At 33.9% G+C, this 19750-nt stretch overlaps 1 protein-coding gene across 40 annotated transcripts in view; it reads right to left on the reverse strand.

Annotated features, from left to right (window-relative positions):
• REDIC1 (regulator of DNA class I crossover intermediates 1) overlaps positions 1–19750 on the reverse strand; it is a 117972-nt gene that overhangs the window by 48417 nt on the left and 49805 nt on the right. For 39 of the 40 annotated variants that reach the window (XR_013364004.1, XR_013363994.1, XR_013363995.1 and 36 more), the window contains 3 exons: positions 8393–8919; positions 7663–7732; positions 6466–6526 (listed from right to left, as the gene is read on the reverse strand). Coding sequence is in view for 24 of the 40 variants with exons in the window: in XM_077870465.1 (XP_077726591.1) it covers positions 6466–6526; positions 7663–7732; positions 8393–8919 (658 nt within the window). In the remaining 16 variants the exon portion in view is untranslated. The remainder of the gene's footprint in view (positions 1–6465; positions 6527–7662; positions 7733–8392; positions 8920–19750) is intronic. The other variant, XM_077870451.1, reaches the window with a different exon arrangement.

The raw sequence follows: 19750 nt of genomic DNA on the forward strand, positions 1-19750 counted from the left end.
AAAAACAAGTCATAATAAATTCAAGAAGATTAAAATCACATAAACTATGTTTTCAAACCATAATAGTATGAAAATAAAAATTACCAGAAGGAAGCTGGAAAATTCATAAATATATGGAGATTAAACAACATGCTCCTAAACCAATGAGTGAAAAAATTAAAAAATATTTTAAGTATCTTGACACAAATAAAAATGGAAATACAAAATACCAAAACTCTGACATGCAACAAAAACAGTTCTAAATGGGAAGTTTGTGGTGACAAGCACCTTATTAAGAAACAAGAAAGATCTCAAACAACCTAACTTCATACCTCAAGTAACTAACAAACTGAACCTACAGTTAGAAGAAAGCAAATAAGAAAATTCAGAGTGGAAATATATAAAGCAGAAACTGAAAAGACAATAGAAAACATTTATTAAACTAAGAGCTGGGGCTAGTTTCCAAGATCTATAAAGAACTTATTAAACTCAACACCAAAGAAACAAACAATCCAATCAGGAAATGGGCAAAAGACATGAAGAGAAATCTCACAGAGGAAGACATAGACATGGCCAACATGCACATGAGAAAATGCTCTGCATCACTTGCCATCAGGGAAATACAAATCAAAACCACAATGAGATACCACCTCACACCAATGAGAATGGGGAAAATTAACAAGGCTGGAAACCACAAATGTTGGAGAGGATGCGGAGAAAAGGGAACCCTCTTACACTGTTGGTGGGAATGTGAAATGGTGCAGCCACTCTGGAAAACTGTGTGGAGGTTCCTCAAAGAGTTAAAAATAGACCTGCCCTACGACCCAGCAATTGCACTGTTGGGGATTTACCCCAAAGATTCAGATGCAATGAAACGCCGGGACACCTGCACCCCGATGTTTATAGCAGCAATGTCCACAATAGCCAAACTGTGGAAGGAACCTCGGTGTCCATCGAAAGATGAATGGATAAAGATGTGGTTTATGTATACCATGGAATATTACTCAGCCATTAGAAACGACAAATACCCACCATTTGCTTCAAAGTGGATGGAACTGGAGGGTATTATGCTGAGTGAAGTAAGTCAATCGGAGAAGGACAGTGTATGTTCTCACTCATTTGGGGAATATAAATAATAGTGAAAGGGAATATAAGGGTAGGGAGAAGAAATGTGTGGGAAATATCAGAAAGGGAGACAGAACATAAAGACTCCTAACTCTGGGAAACGAACTAGGGGTGGTGAAAGGGGAGGAGGGCGGGGGGTGGGGGTGAATGGGTGACAGGCACTGAGGGGGGCACTTGATGGGATGAGCACTGGGTGTTATTCTGTATGTTGGTAAATTGAACACCAATAAAAAATAAATTTATTAAAAAAAAGAAAAAAGAAAAGAAACTAAGAGCTGGTTGTTTGAAAAGATTAAAAAAATTGACAAACTGTTAGCTATGCTTAAAAGGGAAAAAAGAAAGAGAACTCAAAATCAGAAATGAAAGAGGAGATGTTATAACTGATTATAAAGAAAAACAGATCACAAGAGACTACTAAAAACAATGATAAATCAGCAAACTAAATGACCCAGAAGAAGTTAATAAAATTATTAGAACATATAACCAACCTATCAAGACCGATTAAGAAATCAAAAATATGAATACACCAATTACTAGTAAAGAGACTGAATCAGTAATCAAAAACTTCCCAACATGCAAAAATCCAGAACCAATGGCTTCCCTGGTGAATTCTATCAAACTACCAAACATTTTAAAAAGAATTACTATAAAAAAATAAAAATAAAAATTAAAAATTAAAAAATAAAAAGAATTACTATCAATCCTTCTCAAACTCTTCCAAAAAATAGAGGATAAAGAAACACTTCCAAACTCATTTTATAAACCCAGCATTATCTGATACAAAAACCAGAAAAGGACACTATAAAAAAGAATTATAGGACAATATCCTCTAATAAACATAGATTCAAAAGTCTTTGAAAATATTTGCAAACTATATTTAGCAATACATTAAAAGGATAATACACCATGATCGAGTGGGATTTATTCTAGGATTGTAAAGATGGTTCAACACTAAAGGATAAAAATCCTATGATCATCTCAAAAGATGCAAAAAAGGCATCTGACAAAATTTAACATCCAATCATGATTAAAATTTACAACAAAAGATTATAGAGGGAATATACATCAACAGAATAAAAATCATACATGTTAAGCCTACAGCTAACATCATACTCAAGGGTAAAATGATGCAAGTTTTCCATTTAAGATCAGGAACAACACAAAGATGTCTACTCTCACTACTTTTATTCAACATAATACTAGAAGTCTTAGAGCAATTAGGCAAGAAAAAGAAAAGGCATCAAAAGCAGAAAGGAACAATTAAAATTATCTTCCTTTGCAGATAACACTCTATATAAAACACCCTAAATACTCCACCAAAAAACTGTTAGAAATAATAAATTCAGTAAAGTTGCACATTACATAATCAACATACAAAATCAGTTGCATTTCTATACACTAATAATGATCAGAGAAATTAAGAAAACAATCCCATTTATAACTGCATCAAAAAGGATAAAATATCTAGGAAAAAATTGAACCAAAGAGTAAAAGATATGTACACAGAAAACTGTAAGATACTGATGAAAGAAACTGAAGACCCAGGCAGCCCGGGTGGCTCAGTGGTTTAATGCCGACTTCAGCCCAGGGTGTGATCCTGGAGACCCGGGATCAAGTCCCAAATTGGGCTCCCTGCATGGAGCCTGCTTCTCTCTCTGCCTGTGTCTCTGCCTCTCTCACTCTCTCGGTCTCTCTCATGAATAAATAAATAAAATCTTAAAAAAAAAAAAAAAAAAGAAACTGAAGACCCAAATAAATGGAAAGATAATCTGTGCTCATGAATTGGAAGAATTTATCTTGTTAAAATGTCCATACTACCCAAAGCAGATCCAAAAAATCCCTATCAAAATTCCAATGATATTTTTCACAGAAATAAAACAAATAATCCTAAAGTCTGTATGGAACCATAAAAGACCCTGAATAGCCAAAGCAATCTTGAGAAAGAAGAACAAAGCAAGAAGCATCCATTTCCTAATTTCAAACAATATTAGAAAGCTACAGTAATCAAAACAGTACGGTACTGGCATAGAAAACAAGCACAGACCAATGGAATATAATAAAAAGCCAAGAAGAAAATACATACACAATGGCCAATTAACTCACAACAGAGGAGCCAAAAATGTACAATAGGGAAAGGGAAGTATTTCCAATAAATAGTGCTTGGAAAACTGGATAGCTACATGCAAAAGAATGAAAGTGGACTTCTATCTTACACCATACACAAAAATGAACTCAAAATGGAATAAAGACTTGAATATAAGATCGAAACCATAAAGCTGCTAGAAGAAAACATAGGGGGTAAAGTTCCTTTACAATGATTTTTTTTTATTTGACACTAAAAAATAAATGCAATTAAAAAGTGAAACTAAATAAGTGAGACTACATCAAACTAAAACACTTCTGCACAGGAAAGGAAACCATCAACAATTTGAAAAGGCAACATATAGAATGGGACTAAATATTTGTAAACCATTTATCTGATAAGAGGTTATATCCAAAACATAAAGAACTCATATGACTCAAAGCAAAATACCAACAGTCTAATTAAACAATAGGCAGAGAAACTGAACAGACTTTTACCCAAAGAAGACAGACAGATGGCCAACAGGTACAAAAGTCTGGGTTTTTTGCTCATTTTTTACATTCCACATGTAAGTGAAATCATATGGTATTTGTCTTTCTCTGATTTCACTTAGCATAATACTCTATAGATTCATCCATGTTGTCACAAATGGCAAGATATCATTCTTTTGTATGGCTGAGTAATATTCTATTGCGTGTGTGTGTGTGTGTGAATCCACACACGTATATACATACTACAATTTCTTATTCATTCATGTATACAAGGACATTCAGGTTGCTTCCGTATCTTGGCTATTGTATATAATGCAATAAACATTGGGATGCATGTATCTTTTCAGATTAGTGTTTTTGTTTTCTTTAGGTAAATACCCAATAATGGAATTACCGGACTATACAGTATTTCTATTTTTACTTTTTTAAGGAACTTCCATACTGTTTTCCATAGTGGTTGCAGCAATTTATATTCCTACCAACATGTTTGTGCCTGATATTTTCAGAAACATACCAAAAAGGAGTCATTTAGAGGTCCTTGTCTTAAATTATAAACAGCACCCCAATTAAATTCAGCTGTATTTTGCTCACAGTACATGATAGAATGTATAAGTACACTGAACCTACAGCTAAATGACCAGCTATTTGGATGAGTTTGATGTGTATTTTATGAAACTGCATTCTCTACTAAGCAGTAAAAAATCAGTCTTAGGTACCAGTAGAACCCAAGTATTGAGTAAATCAAAGAATCTTTACGTCTGTAATTCAAGTTAATCTTTCAACAGCTAAAACTGGAGGGCAGGAACTCTCATAGGCAACTTTTAAATTTGCAGTTGAGGCTTCAGGGCAGAAAACCAGAAGTTTTGCACATACTGCACATTAAAAAATATTTTTAGGGAGTGTATTTTCAATATAAAATGTTAAAATTAATGCTCCACATCCTTACTAGCACTTGTTATTTCTTGTCTTTTTGATACTGGCCATTCTGACTAGTATGGTTCTGATTTGCATTTCCCTGATGATTAGTGATGCTAAGCATCTTTTCATATGCTTGTTGGCTATCTGTCTGTCTTCTTTGGAAGAATGTCTATTCAGGTTATCTGCTCATTTTTAAATCAGATTTTTTACTTTCTTGGTGCTAAGTTGTATCAGTTCTTTATGTATTTTGGATATTAACTCCTTATTGCATAAATATATTTGTAAATACCTCTTTTACTAAGTAGGTTGCTGCTTTTACTTTCTTGGTGGTTTCCTTTGCTGTGCAAAAGCCTTTTATTTGGGTGTATTTTAATTCATTTTTGCTTTTGCTTCCCTTGTCTGAGGAAACATAGCCATAAATATGTTGCTAATGCCAAGAAGAACAAAACTGAAGATATCACAAGCTCAGATTTCAAGATACACTACAAAGCTACCGTAATCAAAAAGTATGGTACTGGCACAAAAACAGACACATACATCAATGGAACAGAGTAGAATGCCCAGAAATCAACCCATATCTATATGGCCAATTAATCTACAATAAAGGGGTTAAGAATATAGAATAGGGAAGAGTCATACCAATAAATGATATTTGGAAAATATCTTGCCAAAAAATAAAACTGGACCACTTTTCCTAAACCATACATAAAAATGAACTCAAAATGGATTAAAGACCTAAGTGTGGGAACTAAAACCATAAAACCCCTAAAAGAAAACTTAAAGTGCTTTTTACTAAGTTCAAACTGCCTTTTGTAAAAACCCCAGTTGCATCAATGTTCTAAATGCACTAGGTTTTTTGTTGTTTTAGTCTAGTTACTAGACTATAGTTTCCTAAAAGTAGGTTCCATGTCCTTTCATCTCTATACCTTTCTGAGTCTCTTGCATAATAGAATATGAGCTTCAGAAGAATGAAAATTTTGTTTTTTCACCACTGTACTGATGAAATAATAAATGTAGAAATTGAGTGTAGAAATACTCAATAAATTCTAATTAAAGGAGTTCATAATATGCAGTCAATGCACATTTTGAAGATAAAAAAAACCAATTAGTATAGTTGAAAATACAGTGTCAAATAAGAGTCTGAAGGGGTGCCTAGGTGACTCAGTCAGTTGAGTGCCAGAATCGATTTTGGCTCAGGTCATGATCTCAGGGTCTTGGGGCCTTCTGCTCAGTGAGGAGTCCGCTTGTCCTTCTACCTCTACCCCTCCCCTCACTCTCTCTGAAATAAATTTAAAAATAATAACATTTTAAAAAATAGTAAGTCTGAATCCTGGTGTAAGTATATTACCTTGAACAAGTTATTTAATCTCCCTGAACTCGAGCCTTTTTTGCATTGAAGACCTTACAGAATCAGGTTCTTGTAGATTAGAAATGGAGTACATAAAGCTCCTAGCACAAAGTCTGGACTGCTGTAACAATCACATACCCTTATTAAGAGCAGCAATTACAACTTATATAACCAGCGTTGACAGATCTTTCAGTATTCTTAAACATAACTATGTTAACCATAGCACATTGAAACCTAAATGTTTTCATCTTGGATGAAAATTTATAGGACTCATAGAAAGAATTTTTAAAGTATCTAGATTGGTTTGTCTTAAAGCTTATTACAGGTTCTGAAAGAGTATCAATTTTATTCTAAAATTAAGCTATAATTGCCCCAGAGTAAAAAAATATAACAAATAGCATTAATCTCAGAAGAAGTTTTTCTGATAAAAGCTAACTTTAAATCAAAGTAAACTGCCAATACTAAATTATGACATAATAACAACTCATTTAACTGGAAAGAAAATGGAAGATGTACATTACCTCACCAAATCCAAAGTCCCACGATTGCTTAGAATGCAATTCTTCCAAAGAGATATCACCCCTAAGGATCATAAATAAAGATGCTTTCAAACTGTACTTTATTCCTGCTGAAAATTATTGTTCTAAATCATGGTTCCCAAAGTTGGCTTCAGATCAGAATTGTACGGGAAGCTTTTAGAAAAACATTCATAAACTTCCAACTTCAAGAGCTTATTTATTATGTGTGGATCAAACCTGGTATTTTTAATTTAAAAAAGCACCCGCCCCTCCACCCCAAGTGACCTGTAGCCATTTTGGGAACCATGTCCTAAATCACTTTCATAAAGTACATTTTAAAATTCAAGACCTACCAAAGCTGTTTTTCATTCACAAGTTACTGAATATTTGGGGATTTGACAACAAAGTAGCTAACTTATTGATTATATTAAATAAGTTGTGAATCTACATTTTAATTTGTTGTGCCAATCCCATAAAAATAGCATCTATAAACACTTTTTATACATAGATATTTTAAATATTTCCATAAGAAAGTACTTTCAAAAAAATATGTTCTAGTTCACAACTTTCAATTACGAAGATCTGACTAAATCATAATTATTACCAAGAAAGTTTGGGCTATTCTGAAACTAGAAGTTTTGTTTAACTACCTGTAATAACTGTCCTATAAAATGTTAATATGCTTATGCCATTACAGTTGAATTCTATCACTCTCCTATTCTGATTCTATACTAACCAAGCAACCTTCCCATGGAGAGTTGAGTCTATGATTAGAAAATATGCTTACCATGCAAGTAAACATTCCTTTTTTTTTTTTTTTATTGGTGTTCAATTTACCAACATACAGAATAACACCCAGTGTAAACAAACATTCCTATACATGCGACTACTCTATTTCTTACTATAAATTAATAAACTGACATTCTGGTGAACATATAAGTTTCTTGAACATGTAAGTCAGTATTCTCAAACCTAATTAATACTAAGATTCCAGATAAGATATTTCTGCACTAGCAAATATGAGCAACATACTCTCAAATGGGGGATACTACCAAGATTCTGACAGCTGAGAAGCCTTCTTGAGGCTGGTCTGCCCACCGTCAAAGAGCAATATGCCTATTCACTTTGTATCAGTTCAAACCCACAACACGCACTATACTAGATCTTGATTTATATTCTCCAGATTTACCTAAAACTTACATATGTTTCACTGGATATTTCTGGCTTTCATTTTGTGGTATCTTCTCTTGGTAATCACTTTCAAATTTTCCTTTAAAAATAAAAGTATGCATTGAATTCAAAACTTTAGCAGAGACAATTTGTTTTTTTTTTTTTTTTAATTTGAAGCTTACAAACCACAAAGAAGGAAATTACTGATCTAAAAAGTCATGTAATAGAATATGTTGGGCAGATGGAGGTAGGGCCTCTCCAAAATGGATGACCTAAGGCTAATAGGTAGGGTCACCCTTCCCTCAGATGTCACCCCGGATAAGTTCCTAAAACTCATCAAGTCACAAACAACTCGTGACCTATCGAGACCCGCCTAAAAGAAGAAAAACACCAGAATCAGCCAAAAACAAGAACATGGACCCTGCCTCACCTTATCACATAAAACCACATGTCTCTAACCACCCCTTTTTTTTTTTTTTTCTTAACTTGCACAGGTATAAAAAACACATACCCTTCCCCTCCTGGGTGCAACTTCCCTGACTCGGGCCTCCTCTTCACTGAAACTCGCCCGGGAGCGCTCCCCATTAAAGCACTCTGGAACCTACTGCCTGGCTCTGCTGTCTTTAATTTTCCCCGCCAATCATTAAAAAGAAAACCTAACAGAATGTTACTCTATCTATCTATGGAGATACACACACACACAGAAAACAACAACAAAAAAACTCAATAGATTATTATGTTTTCCATGTATAATACTCACCTTTTTTTTCAGAGCTGGCTACGTAACAATCCTTTTCAAAAGATGTACTAAGAATATTTCTTTCATTATTGTTGTACTCTTTTTGATACTCACTTGGCTGATACTTTTCTGGATAACTTGTTTTATTAAAAGTAGAATTACTAAAAGTCAATTCTGGATCTGTAAAAATACTTCTAATGCATCTATCAGTTGAATCATTTTTATCAGAACTTGTGATTGCAGAAGCATCTCCCATACTGTCACAATCACACTTGTCAAAGGTTTTCCTTATCCTCTGTTGATCTATGCTTAATAAATTGATGATATTTTCACTAATAAAAGAGTCATAATTCTCCGATATAAGGTGGGCTTTTGACTGGTTCACATCTTCAAGAAAATGTGAAGCCTCTCTTCTATTTTCTCCCCAAATATGTTGTGCTGACTGTTTTTCAGTAATGAAGTCTGACTGTCTTTGCTCATCCATGCTTCCACATTCTTCACCCATAACTACAACAGATCTTCCAGTAAGGAAACTGCAATTGCCTGGACTTTGGAGTAAATAAAAACATATTTATCAAGAAAAACATAGAATATTTTCAATTAGAAACAAAATTTTAGAGAACACATTGAGTAGCTAAACTATGTTTTAATTTTTTAAATTTAAATAAATAATATTGCTTTGGGTAAAATTTGTGTAATGTACTCTTCTGGTGCCTTAGTGAGTATAAAAATAATCTATACTTGGGTCAGTATTTCAACATGAAAAATTAGTATGGGTTCAATTTGCTGTTATATTAACAAAACAAAACATACCCAACCTATAGTTTATCTTCTATAATAAGATCTAATGAATAATCAAGATAATATTGTGTATAGCTGCTGCTTTACTTAACCAGAGAAAAGATATTTAAAGATTGTGGAGAGAAAAATTATCCTGTTAAAACATAAAACCAAATAGTCATGAGAATATTTTAACAGACTTTTTTCAACCTAAAACTCTGACATTCTCAAGACAGAAAAATATAGATACAAAAAAGCCAAGATATAAATTATATGAAAAGGTTAGACTATATAACTTTTTAAGTTCCTTTCTAATGCAGAAATCATAATTTTAGTTTACGTTAAACTTGTACCAAATCTACGCTATCATAGGACATAATTAAAAATCAAGATATTCCAAATTGTTGTCATTGACTATCAACAAATTTACTTGGGGTTGGGTTGTTCCAGAGATTGGAAGTACCAACGAAATTTAGAAAAGAAATATAAACTGATTGATTTCCAACTTTATTTTGTAAGTTATTTATTAAATACTAACAAGCAAGTATACCTGCTGTGTTCCAAACACTATGCCATGTTATGGACATAGAGATAAAATAATTCAATTTGCTATTAAGCAGAGAGAAATGTTTTATTCATGAATGTTCACAGATCACGACCCTATACTGTTTGTCAACATAGATCTCATTGGTGTTTTGGGCTTTATAATGCTATTATGTTACACCAAAAGGCATAACCTATAGTATGCAATTATATATACTAACACCAGAGAAATTTTTGGTACTCTAAATAAGAAAATACATGTATAGAAAGACACCTATGCACATTAATCAGATATTTAATGTATGTCTACTATGTGGTAGGGAAATAATATATCTTATATTCTAGTTAAGGAAAACAATAAATAATTAACCATTACTAAGTGCAAAGGATAAAAGAAATACAAAAATAAATTTAAAAGATAATTACAGCACCTTTATAGATGCTACAAGATCATATGATGAAATAATAACTTCTGTTCAAAATCCTCTATCAGATACTCTAGTCAGAAAAGTCCCTAGTAAGGAAGTGATAAGTGATAAACAAGTGAAAGACACAGAATGGTTAAAAATATGAAGAAAGGAGTAAGCATACTCCAGAGGAGTGGAGGGGAGGGGAGGGGAGTGGAGTGGAGTGGAGTGGAGTGGAGTGGAGTGGAGTGGAGTGGAATGGAATGGAATGGAATGGAATGGAATGGAATGGAATAGAATAATAAGCACAAACCCAAGATTTGCAGCATATCTGAGGAAAAAAGGAAAAAAAAAAAAGATCATGGGCCCCTGGGTGGCTCAGTCAGTTAAGCATCTGCCTTCAAGCTCAGGTCATGATCCCAGGGTTCTGGGATCAAGCCCCAAGTCAGGTTTTCCCCCCTCTCCCTCCCCCCTACTTGTGCTTTCTCTCTCAAATAAATAAAATCTTAAAGAAGAAAGAAAGAAGAAAGAAAGAAAGAAAGAAAGAAAGAAAGAAAGAAAGAAAGAAAGAAAGAAAAGAAAAGAAAAGAAAGAAAGAAAAGAAGAAAGGAAAAGAAAGGAAAAGAAAGGAAAAGAAAGGAAAAGAAAGGAAAAGAAAAGAAAAGAAAAGAAAAGAAAAGAAAAGAAAAGAAAAGAAAAGAAAAAAGATTGAATAGAATTAGTAAAGAAAAACCTACAACCTAAGGCTTAAAAGGGCTCAGATCATATAGAACTTAGTATTTTTATTCAAGTATAATTAATACACAGTGTTATATTTCAGGTATAAATATAATAACTCAGTAATTATATGCATTACTCAGTGCTCATGATGATAAGTGTACTCCTAGTCCCCTTCACCTATTTCACTCATCCCCCCACTCTCTTCTCCTCTGGTAACCACCAGTTTTGTTCACTAAATTTAAGTGTCTGAGTTTGTCTTTTTTTCCTTTGTTCATTTGTTTCTTAAATTCCACACGAGTGAAATTGTATGGTATTTGTCTTTCTCTGACTGACTTGTTTTACTTAGCATAATAATATCTAGATCCATTCATGTTGCTGCAAATGGCAAGATTTCATTCTTTTTATGGCTGAGTAATATTCTATTATATATATATATTTCTTTATTCAGTTATCTATGGATGGACACTTAGGTTGCTTCCATAATTTATCTATTGTAAATACTGTAATAAACATAGGGATGCATATATCTTTTTGAATGTGTTCTAATTTTCTTTGGATATCCCATGGTGGAAATACTCAAGTCATATGAATAGAGCATTACTTTTTAAAAGAACAGTAAGAAACACTGAAAGGTTCTAAATACAAAGTAAAATGACTTACTTTTTGCCTTGAAAAATATCAGTTTGGTTACTAGGTAGATATAAATTTCATAACCTTCAGGAATCCCTGGGTGGCTCAGCAGTTTAGCCTGCCTTCAGCCCAGGGCATGATTCTGGAGTCCCAGGATTAAGTCCCACATCAGGCTCCGGGCACGGAGCCTGCTTCTCCTTCTGCCTATCTCTGCCCCTCTCTGTGTGTCTGTCATGAATAAATACATAAAATCTTAAAAAAAAAAAAAAAAGACTGAGTATGTTGAAGTAAATGCATGAAAAATACAAATAAAAGTAAAATAAAATTTACAGAGATGAAAGATATACTGAACAGATTTATGAGTAGTTGAGACATCAAAGAAGATACAACTAGTAAATCTGAAGATAAAGCAAATATAATCTATATAAGATAAAACAAAGAGAAAAAAATTATTGAAAGCACCAGTAAAGTGTGACACAACTTCAAGTGGACTAATTTAATGTAATTTAAATTGTCAGAGAAGAAAAGTTAATCAGAAAAAGTATTTAAAAAAATTTTTTTTAAGATTTTATTTATTTATTCATGAGAGACACAGAGAGAGAGGCAGAGACACGGGCAAAGGTAGAAGCAAGCTCCCTGCAAGAAGCCCGATATGGGGGATCCCTGGGTGGCGTAGCGGTTTGGCGCCTGCCTTTGGCCCAGGGCGCGATCCTGGAGACCCGGGATCGAATCCCACATCGGGCTCCCGGTGCATGGAGCCTGCTTCTCCCTCTGCCTGTGTCTCTGCCTCTCTCTCTCTCTCTCTCTGTGTGACTATCATAAATAAATTAATAAATTAATTAATTAAATAAAGCCCGATATGGGACTCGATCCCTGGACCAGGATCACGCCCTGAGCCAAAAGCAGATGCTCAACCACTGAGCCACCCAGGCATCCCAAGTATTTTTAAAATTAATGGCTGAACTGTTTCCAAATTTGATAAAAACAGTAAGTCCACATATTTAAGAAGCTTGACACTGCCAAAACACAAGAAATGGAAAGAAAATGAACATCCTAATCAATGGATAAAAATCTATGGTAGAAAGTCCATGATAGAGAATCCATGATAGAAAAATCTTTAAAAAACAGAGAAACAGTATCTATTAGATATACAGATATTAAGATAAAAATGACAGCATATTTCTAGTTGGAAACAACACAAATCAAAGACATCTGTAAAAAAGAATACAATAAAGACAAGTATACAAAACAAATGAATTAATCAGTAGTAGACCCATATTAGAAGAAATATTAAAAGAAAATCTTTAGAATTGAAGGAAAATGGCACTGATGGAAATCTAGATCTACACAAAATCATGAAGACCACCAGAAATAGTAAATTTGTGCTTAAATATAAAAACTATGTTTTCTTACATTTTAACCCTCTTTGAAAAGAGCAATAATGTATTACTGTATCTATAACATATATAAATAAAATATAGGACTATAACAACACAAAGGCCAGAATATAGAAACAAAAATATACTGTTATACTATACGTCAAGTGCTATAACTTGAACATACCATGTGATAAATTAAAATGTATACTATAAACTAAAGCAACAAATGGAAAACAAAACAACTTAACTAATAAGCCAACAAAAGGGGTAAATTAGTCATTAAAAAACAAACAAACAAAATAAAGGCTGATATAGAGGAGGGCAGCCCCATGGCTTAGTGGTTTAGCACCGCCTTCAGCCCAGGGCGTGATCCTGGAGACCCGGGATCGAGTCCCACGTCAGGCTCCCTGCACGGAGTCTGCTTCTCCCTCTGCCTGTGTCTCTGCCTCTCTCTCTCTGTCTCTCTCTCTCTCTCTAATAATAAATAAAATCTTTTAAAAAATAAAAAAAAAACAAAATAAAGGCTGATATAAAGGAAAAAGAAACATATGGAACAAACAAAAAAAAAAAGAGAACAGACTTAAACCAACCATATCAATTGTCACGTTAAATGTAAACCATATTCTTGACCACAGAATGGTCAAGTCTCAATAAATTTGAAAGGATTCAAACCATACAAAGGATGTTTCCTATCCACAATGGTATTTATTTAGAAAGATACAGGAATGCCTTAGAATTTCTAGGACCCAAGCAACAAATTTCTAAATAACTTGTGGATTGAAAAATAAATTGAAAGAAAAATTAGGAAGACTTTCAACTGAATGAAAATTAAAACAAAACATCAAAATGTATAGGATGCAGCAAAAGGAGCAGCTAATGGACAATTTATAGCATGAAAACACCTATATTAGAAAAGAAAAATGACTTCAAATCAATGACCTCAGCTTTTACCCTAAGACAATGGAAAGAAAGTAAATTAAATTCAAAGGAATAGGCAAGAGGAAATAAAGAACAAAATTCAGTGAAATAAAAAATAGACATGTGAAACTAAAATATTGATCTTTAGGGAGAAGATAAACAAAATTGGTGAGTCTCTAAATAAGAATGATCGGTGGGGGGCGGGGGTGAGTAGAAAAATATATGTATGTCAGTGTTCACTAAAGCATTATTTACAATAGCCAAGATATGGAACAATCTAACCATCCATCAATGATGAATGGATAAAAAAGATGTGCAAGGTGCGTGTATGTGTGTGTGTGTGTGTGTGTGTAACAAAATACTTCTAACTATAAAAAAGAATGAGATCTTGGCATTTGTGACAACATAGATAGAACTTGAGGGTATTGTGCTAAGTGAAGTAAGCCAGAAAGAGAAAGAAAAATACCATATAAGTTTATTTATATGTAGAATCTTTAAAAAAAAGCCAAAAAAACAAAACAAAACAAAACAAAACTCATGGATACAAAGAACAAATTGGTGGCTGTCAGAGGGGAGGGAAGTTGAGGAGTGGGTGAAGTGGGTCAAGAGGTTAAAAAAAAAGTTCCAAAAAAAAAAAAAGTTCTATATTTGAATAGAGTCAAAAGTTCCATTATTGAATATAATCAATAATACTGTATTACATACTTGAAAGTTGCTAGGAGTAAGTCTTAAAAGTTCTCACTACAAAAAATTTTTGTAACTTTGTATGGTGACAGATGGTAACTAATTTACTGTGATCATTTTACAATGTATACAAATATTTAATTACATTGTACCCCTGAAACTAGTATAATGTTATAGGCTAATTATAATTACATTAATTTTTTGACACACAACAGGTTAATATCTTTAATATATAACGAGCTCATACAAATTTATCAGACCCCAATAGATAAGAGCAAATGACACTGACAATCCACAAAAGAGAAAATACAACTGCTTAACATGGAAAGATGTTCAACTTTGCTAGAAAGCAAATGAATGCAAACTGAAACACAATGCTATGTTTCATTGTCAGATCAGCAAATATTTAGCCAGAGGATAATACTCAGAGCTGGCAAGATGGTACAGTGGACACGTACATCCTTGCTGGAGGCAATGTCAATGGATACAAACATTGCTGGAAACCAATCTGTCAATATGTAACAAGAAGCTCAAAGGTGTTAATATTAATTCAATAATTCCACCTCTGAGAATCTATCCTAAGGAAATCACTTGGCATTGGGGAAAAGCATTATGCACAAAGAAATTCTTCCATTTCTGATGGTGAGAAATTAGTAACGGCATGGGTGATCAACCACGGGCCCTACTGTCCATCTACGCTGTGGAGGACACAGCCATTTCAAACTGAAATTAGTAATAACGTGATGGGGAAGTCCCCTGATATGAATGAAAACACCTACACAATATTGTATCGTTACAGAAGGTAGGATCACTGCTACATCGCAACAAAAAGAAGAAAAACCATGATGGATGGAGGGAGAGCAGGAAGGTAGGGGCCTGGCAGGGAAGCCACCAAAATGTTCAAATTTCACTTTCTTACTTTCTATCTTATTCTCCCAAATTTCTATAAGGTGTAGGTTTGCTCTGATACCGAAAAGACCCAGTACACCCAGTACACTGTTACTTACTCACAGAAAGGAGTTAGTGATGTTGCAATGAGGAGCTACAGTCCTTCCCATCTCCTCCACTGCGGCTGCACAGTGCCAGCTGTCACCACACCCCAGGTTAGAACCCCGAGAGATGCCATGGGGGTGATCAGCTCAGTCCACACAGCAGACCTGTCCTACACCCAATCCTCTCCCTGGGCTGGCAAGCTATGCTGTTGACCAACAGATGCTCTGCACTTCATTCTGCAGAGTCCTGTCTTGTCTGCAGCTCTAAGCTCCCATCTAATGTGTCCCAGGCACTGGGCATCTTAGTCTTTCTGCAAGGATCTCCTCCTCCTCCTCTTCCCACCCAAACTCCGTTGCTGGCAGTGGCCCCCGGGCGTGTCCTTTTATACACCCATAGGGCTCGCCCCCTTAAAGTAGCCTAAGTATGTGCCCAACTGTCCCTCACACTTCTCTCTCCTACGGGCCAAGCCTCCAGTTATACTTACATTTAAAACAATGATCAGGAAAAACAAGGGAGAAAACACATATTAGTAATGAGAGAAAAGACATCACTACAGATGTTAAAAATTTTAAATATGTAATAAAAGAATATTATGAATAACTTTAAGTAAGTTCTACAACACCAATAAAATAGATGCATTCCTTATATGATGAACTATCAAAGCTCAAAAAAAAAAATGATCTGACTACCCCTGTACCTAGTTAAAAAAAAAAAAAAAATGGAAATTACAGTAAAAAAAAAAAAAAAAACAAACTTTCCCACCAGAAAAGATTCCATACCAAGTGGCTTAATGAACTCTATCAAATATTTAAGAAAGAAATTGTACCAATTTTACATAAACTCCTTCAGAAAATTACACAGGGGAGAATATTTCCCAACTCATTCTATGGCATCGACATTAGGCTAAGAGCAAAACCAGAGGACAGTATCATAAGAAACATAGATAATAATATCCCTCATGAAGATTAACGCAAAATTCCTAACAAAATTTTGGCACATCAAACTCAAGAATGCATAACAAGGAGAGCACATTGTAATCAAGTGGGGTTTATCTCCAGAATGCAGGGCTCATTAAACATTTAAAATTAATTAACATGGGGCAATGTGGAATGATGTGTGGAAGTCTGGCAAATAAATCCTGTTCCCCAAAAGTAATGACAGAAGCAGATAACACTTGCAAAAACAATCATTTCAATCTGGAGAGTAACAAAGGCATCAAAGGTGCCTTTCTCAATAAACTGAGAAGCAGTACTTCAAGAAAAACTACTAAACCTCATTAGTAGGAACAGTGGGAGGCTGTGGAGTTTTAGCCTTGGGAAGCTACCTTCCTTCTATCACTACTCCATGGCTGGTAGCTCTACCAAGGCTCAGTAGTCTAGAAGTCAAACAGGGAAGCCCCCATGCCCAGGAATTGGTCAAAAAGAATCATTATCTTGGTGGCAAACCATCAGGAAACTAACACTGCATCTAACTGGGGCTGTAATATTTGAAGGAAAAAGTAAATAAATAAAAATCCAGAAATTTCATAGAGAGATCCAGGAAACAAATAGGCATAATGAGCTCTAATAAAGGCTGCACATGGGTAAGTCTCTATCCACAGTCAGGAGAGGGCCTCAGGTATCTACTCATCCCTGCCTGAATGTGAGGTCTTGCATACAGGGAGAAGCCTTATTGGCTCAAGATGTTTAAACACAACCTCCAAGTATTCATTGGCCTCTAAGCATTGGTTAGAGGGAAACCTATAGTTGTAAATGCCCATATTAAACAAGAAAATATCAAATCAATAAATTAAGGTTACATTTTAAGAATCTACCAAAGGGGGGGGGGGGCAAACTAAACTCAAAGCAAGACAGAAGAAGGAAATTATGAAGGAAATTATGAACTTTAAGGCAAAAAAAATCAATGAAATGGAAAACAAAAATAATAGAAAAAACTGATAAAATCCAAAACTTAGTTCTTTAAAAATATCAATAAAATTAGCAAATCTTTAGCTATCCTGACCAAGAAAGAAAGGAGCAAAGATACAGATCTGGAATTAAGAGAAATCATTACTGACTCTACAGAAATTAATAAGTTTTTAAGAAAAAAATAAATTAAAAATAAATAAAAATAAAGTTTTCAAGGAAATACTATAAACAAGTTCATGTTATCAAATCACACAACTTAGATGAAATGGATAAATTCCTAGAAAAACATACATTTCTACAATTGACTCAAGAAATTAGAAAATCTGAACAGATATTTTAAAAAATTACTAGTTAAATCTTCCCAGAAAGAAAAGCCCAGATGCAAAAACATTTAAAGAAAAACCATATTTATTCTCCACAAATTCTTCCATTAAATAGAAAAAGACATACTTTCCAATTTATTCTGTAAGATGAGCACCAAAGCCAAAGACATTACAAGAAAAAAAAATCAATTTTCATGAATAGAGACATAAAATTCATCAACAAAATAAGAACAAAAAATAATCCCATGATATATGAAAAGAATTATATACCATGACCAAGCAGCTTATATCCCAAGAACCTAAGGTGGTTTAATATTTGAAAATAAAGAAATATAGGATATATTAATAAAGAGAAAAAACTACATGATAATCTCAAGGGACACAAAAAAGAACATCTGACAAAATCCATGATAAAAACTTTCAATGAACTAGGAATAGAAGGAAATTTCCTGAACATGATAAAGGGCACCTACAAAAAACCTACTGCTAACATCATAATAGTGAAAGGCTAGATGCTTTAAGACTAGGACCAATGCAAGCATGCTCACTCTTGCCTGTCTGATTGCTATTCAACACTGTGCTAGAGATTCTAGTCACTGTAGCTGGCAAGAAAATGAAGTAAAAGGCATCCTCACTAAAAAAAGAGAGGTAAAAACACCTCTATTTATGGACAGCATAATCCAGTATGGTTAAAAAAAAAAATCCCTAAAGAATCCATAGAACCACTAGTAGAACTCACAAGAAGTTCAGCAAGGTCATAGGAGACAAGACCAATTTAAAAAAAACAAAACTGTATTTCTAAATGTTAGCAATGAACAACACAAAAATGAAATTAAGAAAATAATAAATACCATTCACAACAGCATGTAAAGAATAAAATACTTAGGAATAAATTTAGCCAAGGAAGCACAAGGCTTATTTATTGAAAGACAATACACTATACTAAGAGAAGTTTAAGAAGATTAAATACAATGAAATATTGTTCAGCCATAAAAAAAGGGAACAAAATCATGCCATTTGTGACAATATGGATGACTATGGATGCCATTATGCTAAGTGAAATAAGTCAGATACAGAAAGACAAATACCATACAACCTCACCTATATGTGGAATCTAAAAAGTCACATTCTAAGAAGCAAGGAGTAGAACTCCAGAAGTTAGGGAATGGCAGAAATGGGGAAACACTAGTCAAAGAGTACAAACTTCCAGTTTTAAGACAAATAAGTTATAGAGATCTAATATATAACATAGTGACTATAATGAATACTACAAGTGTGAAATTTGTTAATACAGAATCTCTAAAGTAGACTTACCACATACACATACAAAGGTAATTATAAGGTGATGAATATGCTAGTTAGCTTGACTGCGGTAATCACTTCACAATGTATACATATATCAAATCATCATGTTGAATATCTTAAATACAATATATTTGTATTTATTTGTATCTGTATTTGATTTATTTATACCTTAATAAATCTGAGGGGAGGGTACATTTCAAATATACTAGAAAGTTTTCTCACACTCCCCCAAGTGTATAGCTCCCAACAGTAACCACCAGTCTGACTGCTGTCAGCATACATTAATCAAGCCTGTCTTGGAATTTCATATAAATGGAATTATTCAGTGGTCTTCTTTTGGTATGGAGACTCATCCATACTGTTGCTTACTATTGCATGTATCAGCATTTAATTCTTTTTCATTACCGTGTGGTTATTCCACTGTATGAATATAATATTCTATTTTTGTTATAGTTGAAATACAGTGTTTCATTAGTTGCAGGAGTACATATAATTATTCTTAATGGACATCTGGGGTAGTTCAGATATGGTACTATTTTGAAGAAAGCTGCTGTGACATTTGAAAAAAATAATCGGAGAAACATTTCATGCTCATGGATTGGAAGAATCACTAATGTTAAGATGGCAATTTTCCCCAATGGCAATTTTCCCCAAATTGAGCTAAAGATTTGATACAATCTCTAACAAAATCCAAGTAGACTTTCTCTTTTTTTCCAGACACTGACAGGCTCATCTTAAAATTTATATGTAAATGCAAAGGCCTAAGAACCAAAACATTCTGGAAAAAGAA

Source organism: Canis aureus, chromosome 25, assembly GCF_053574225.1.
Source record: "Canis aureus isolate CA01 chromosome 25, VMU_Caureus_v.1.0, whole genome shotgun sequence".
NCBI lineage: Eukaryota > Metazoa > Chordata > Mammalia > Carnivora > Canidae > Canis > Canis aureus.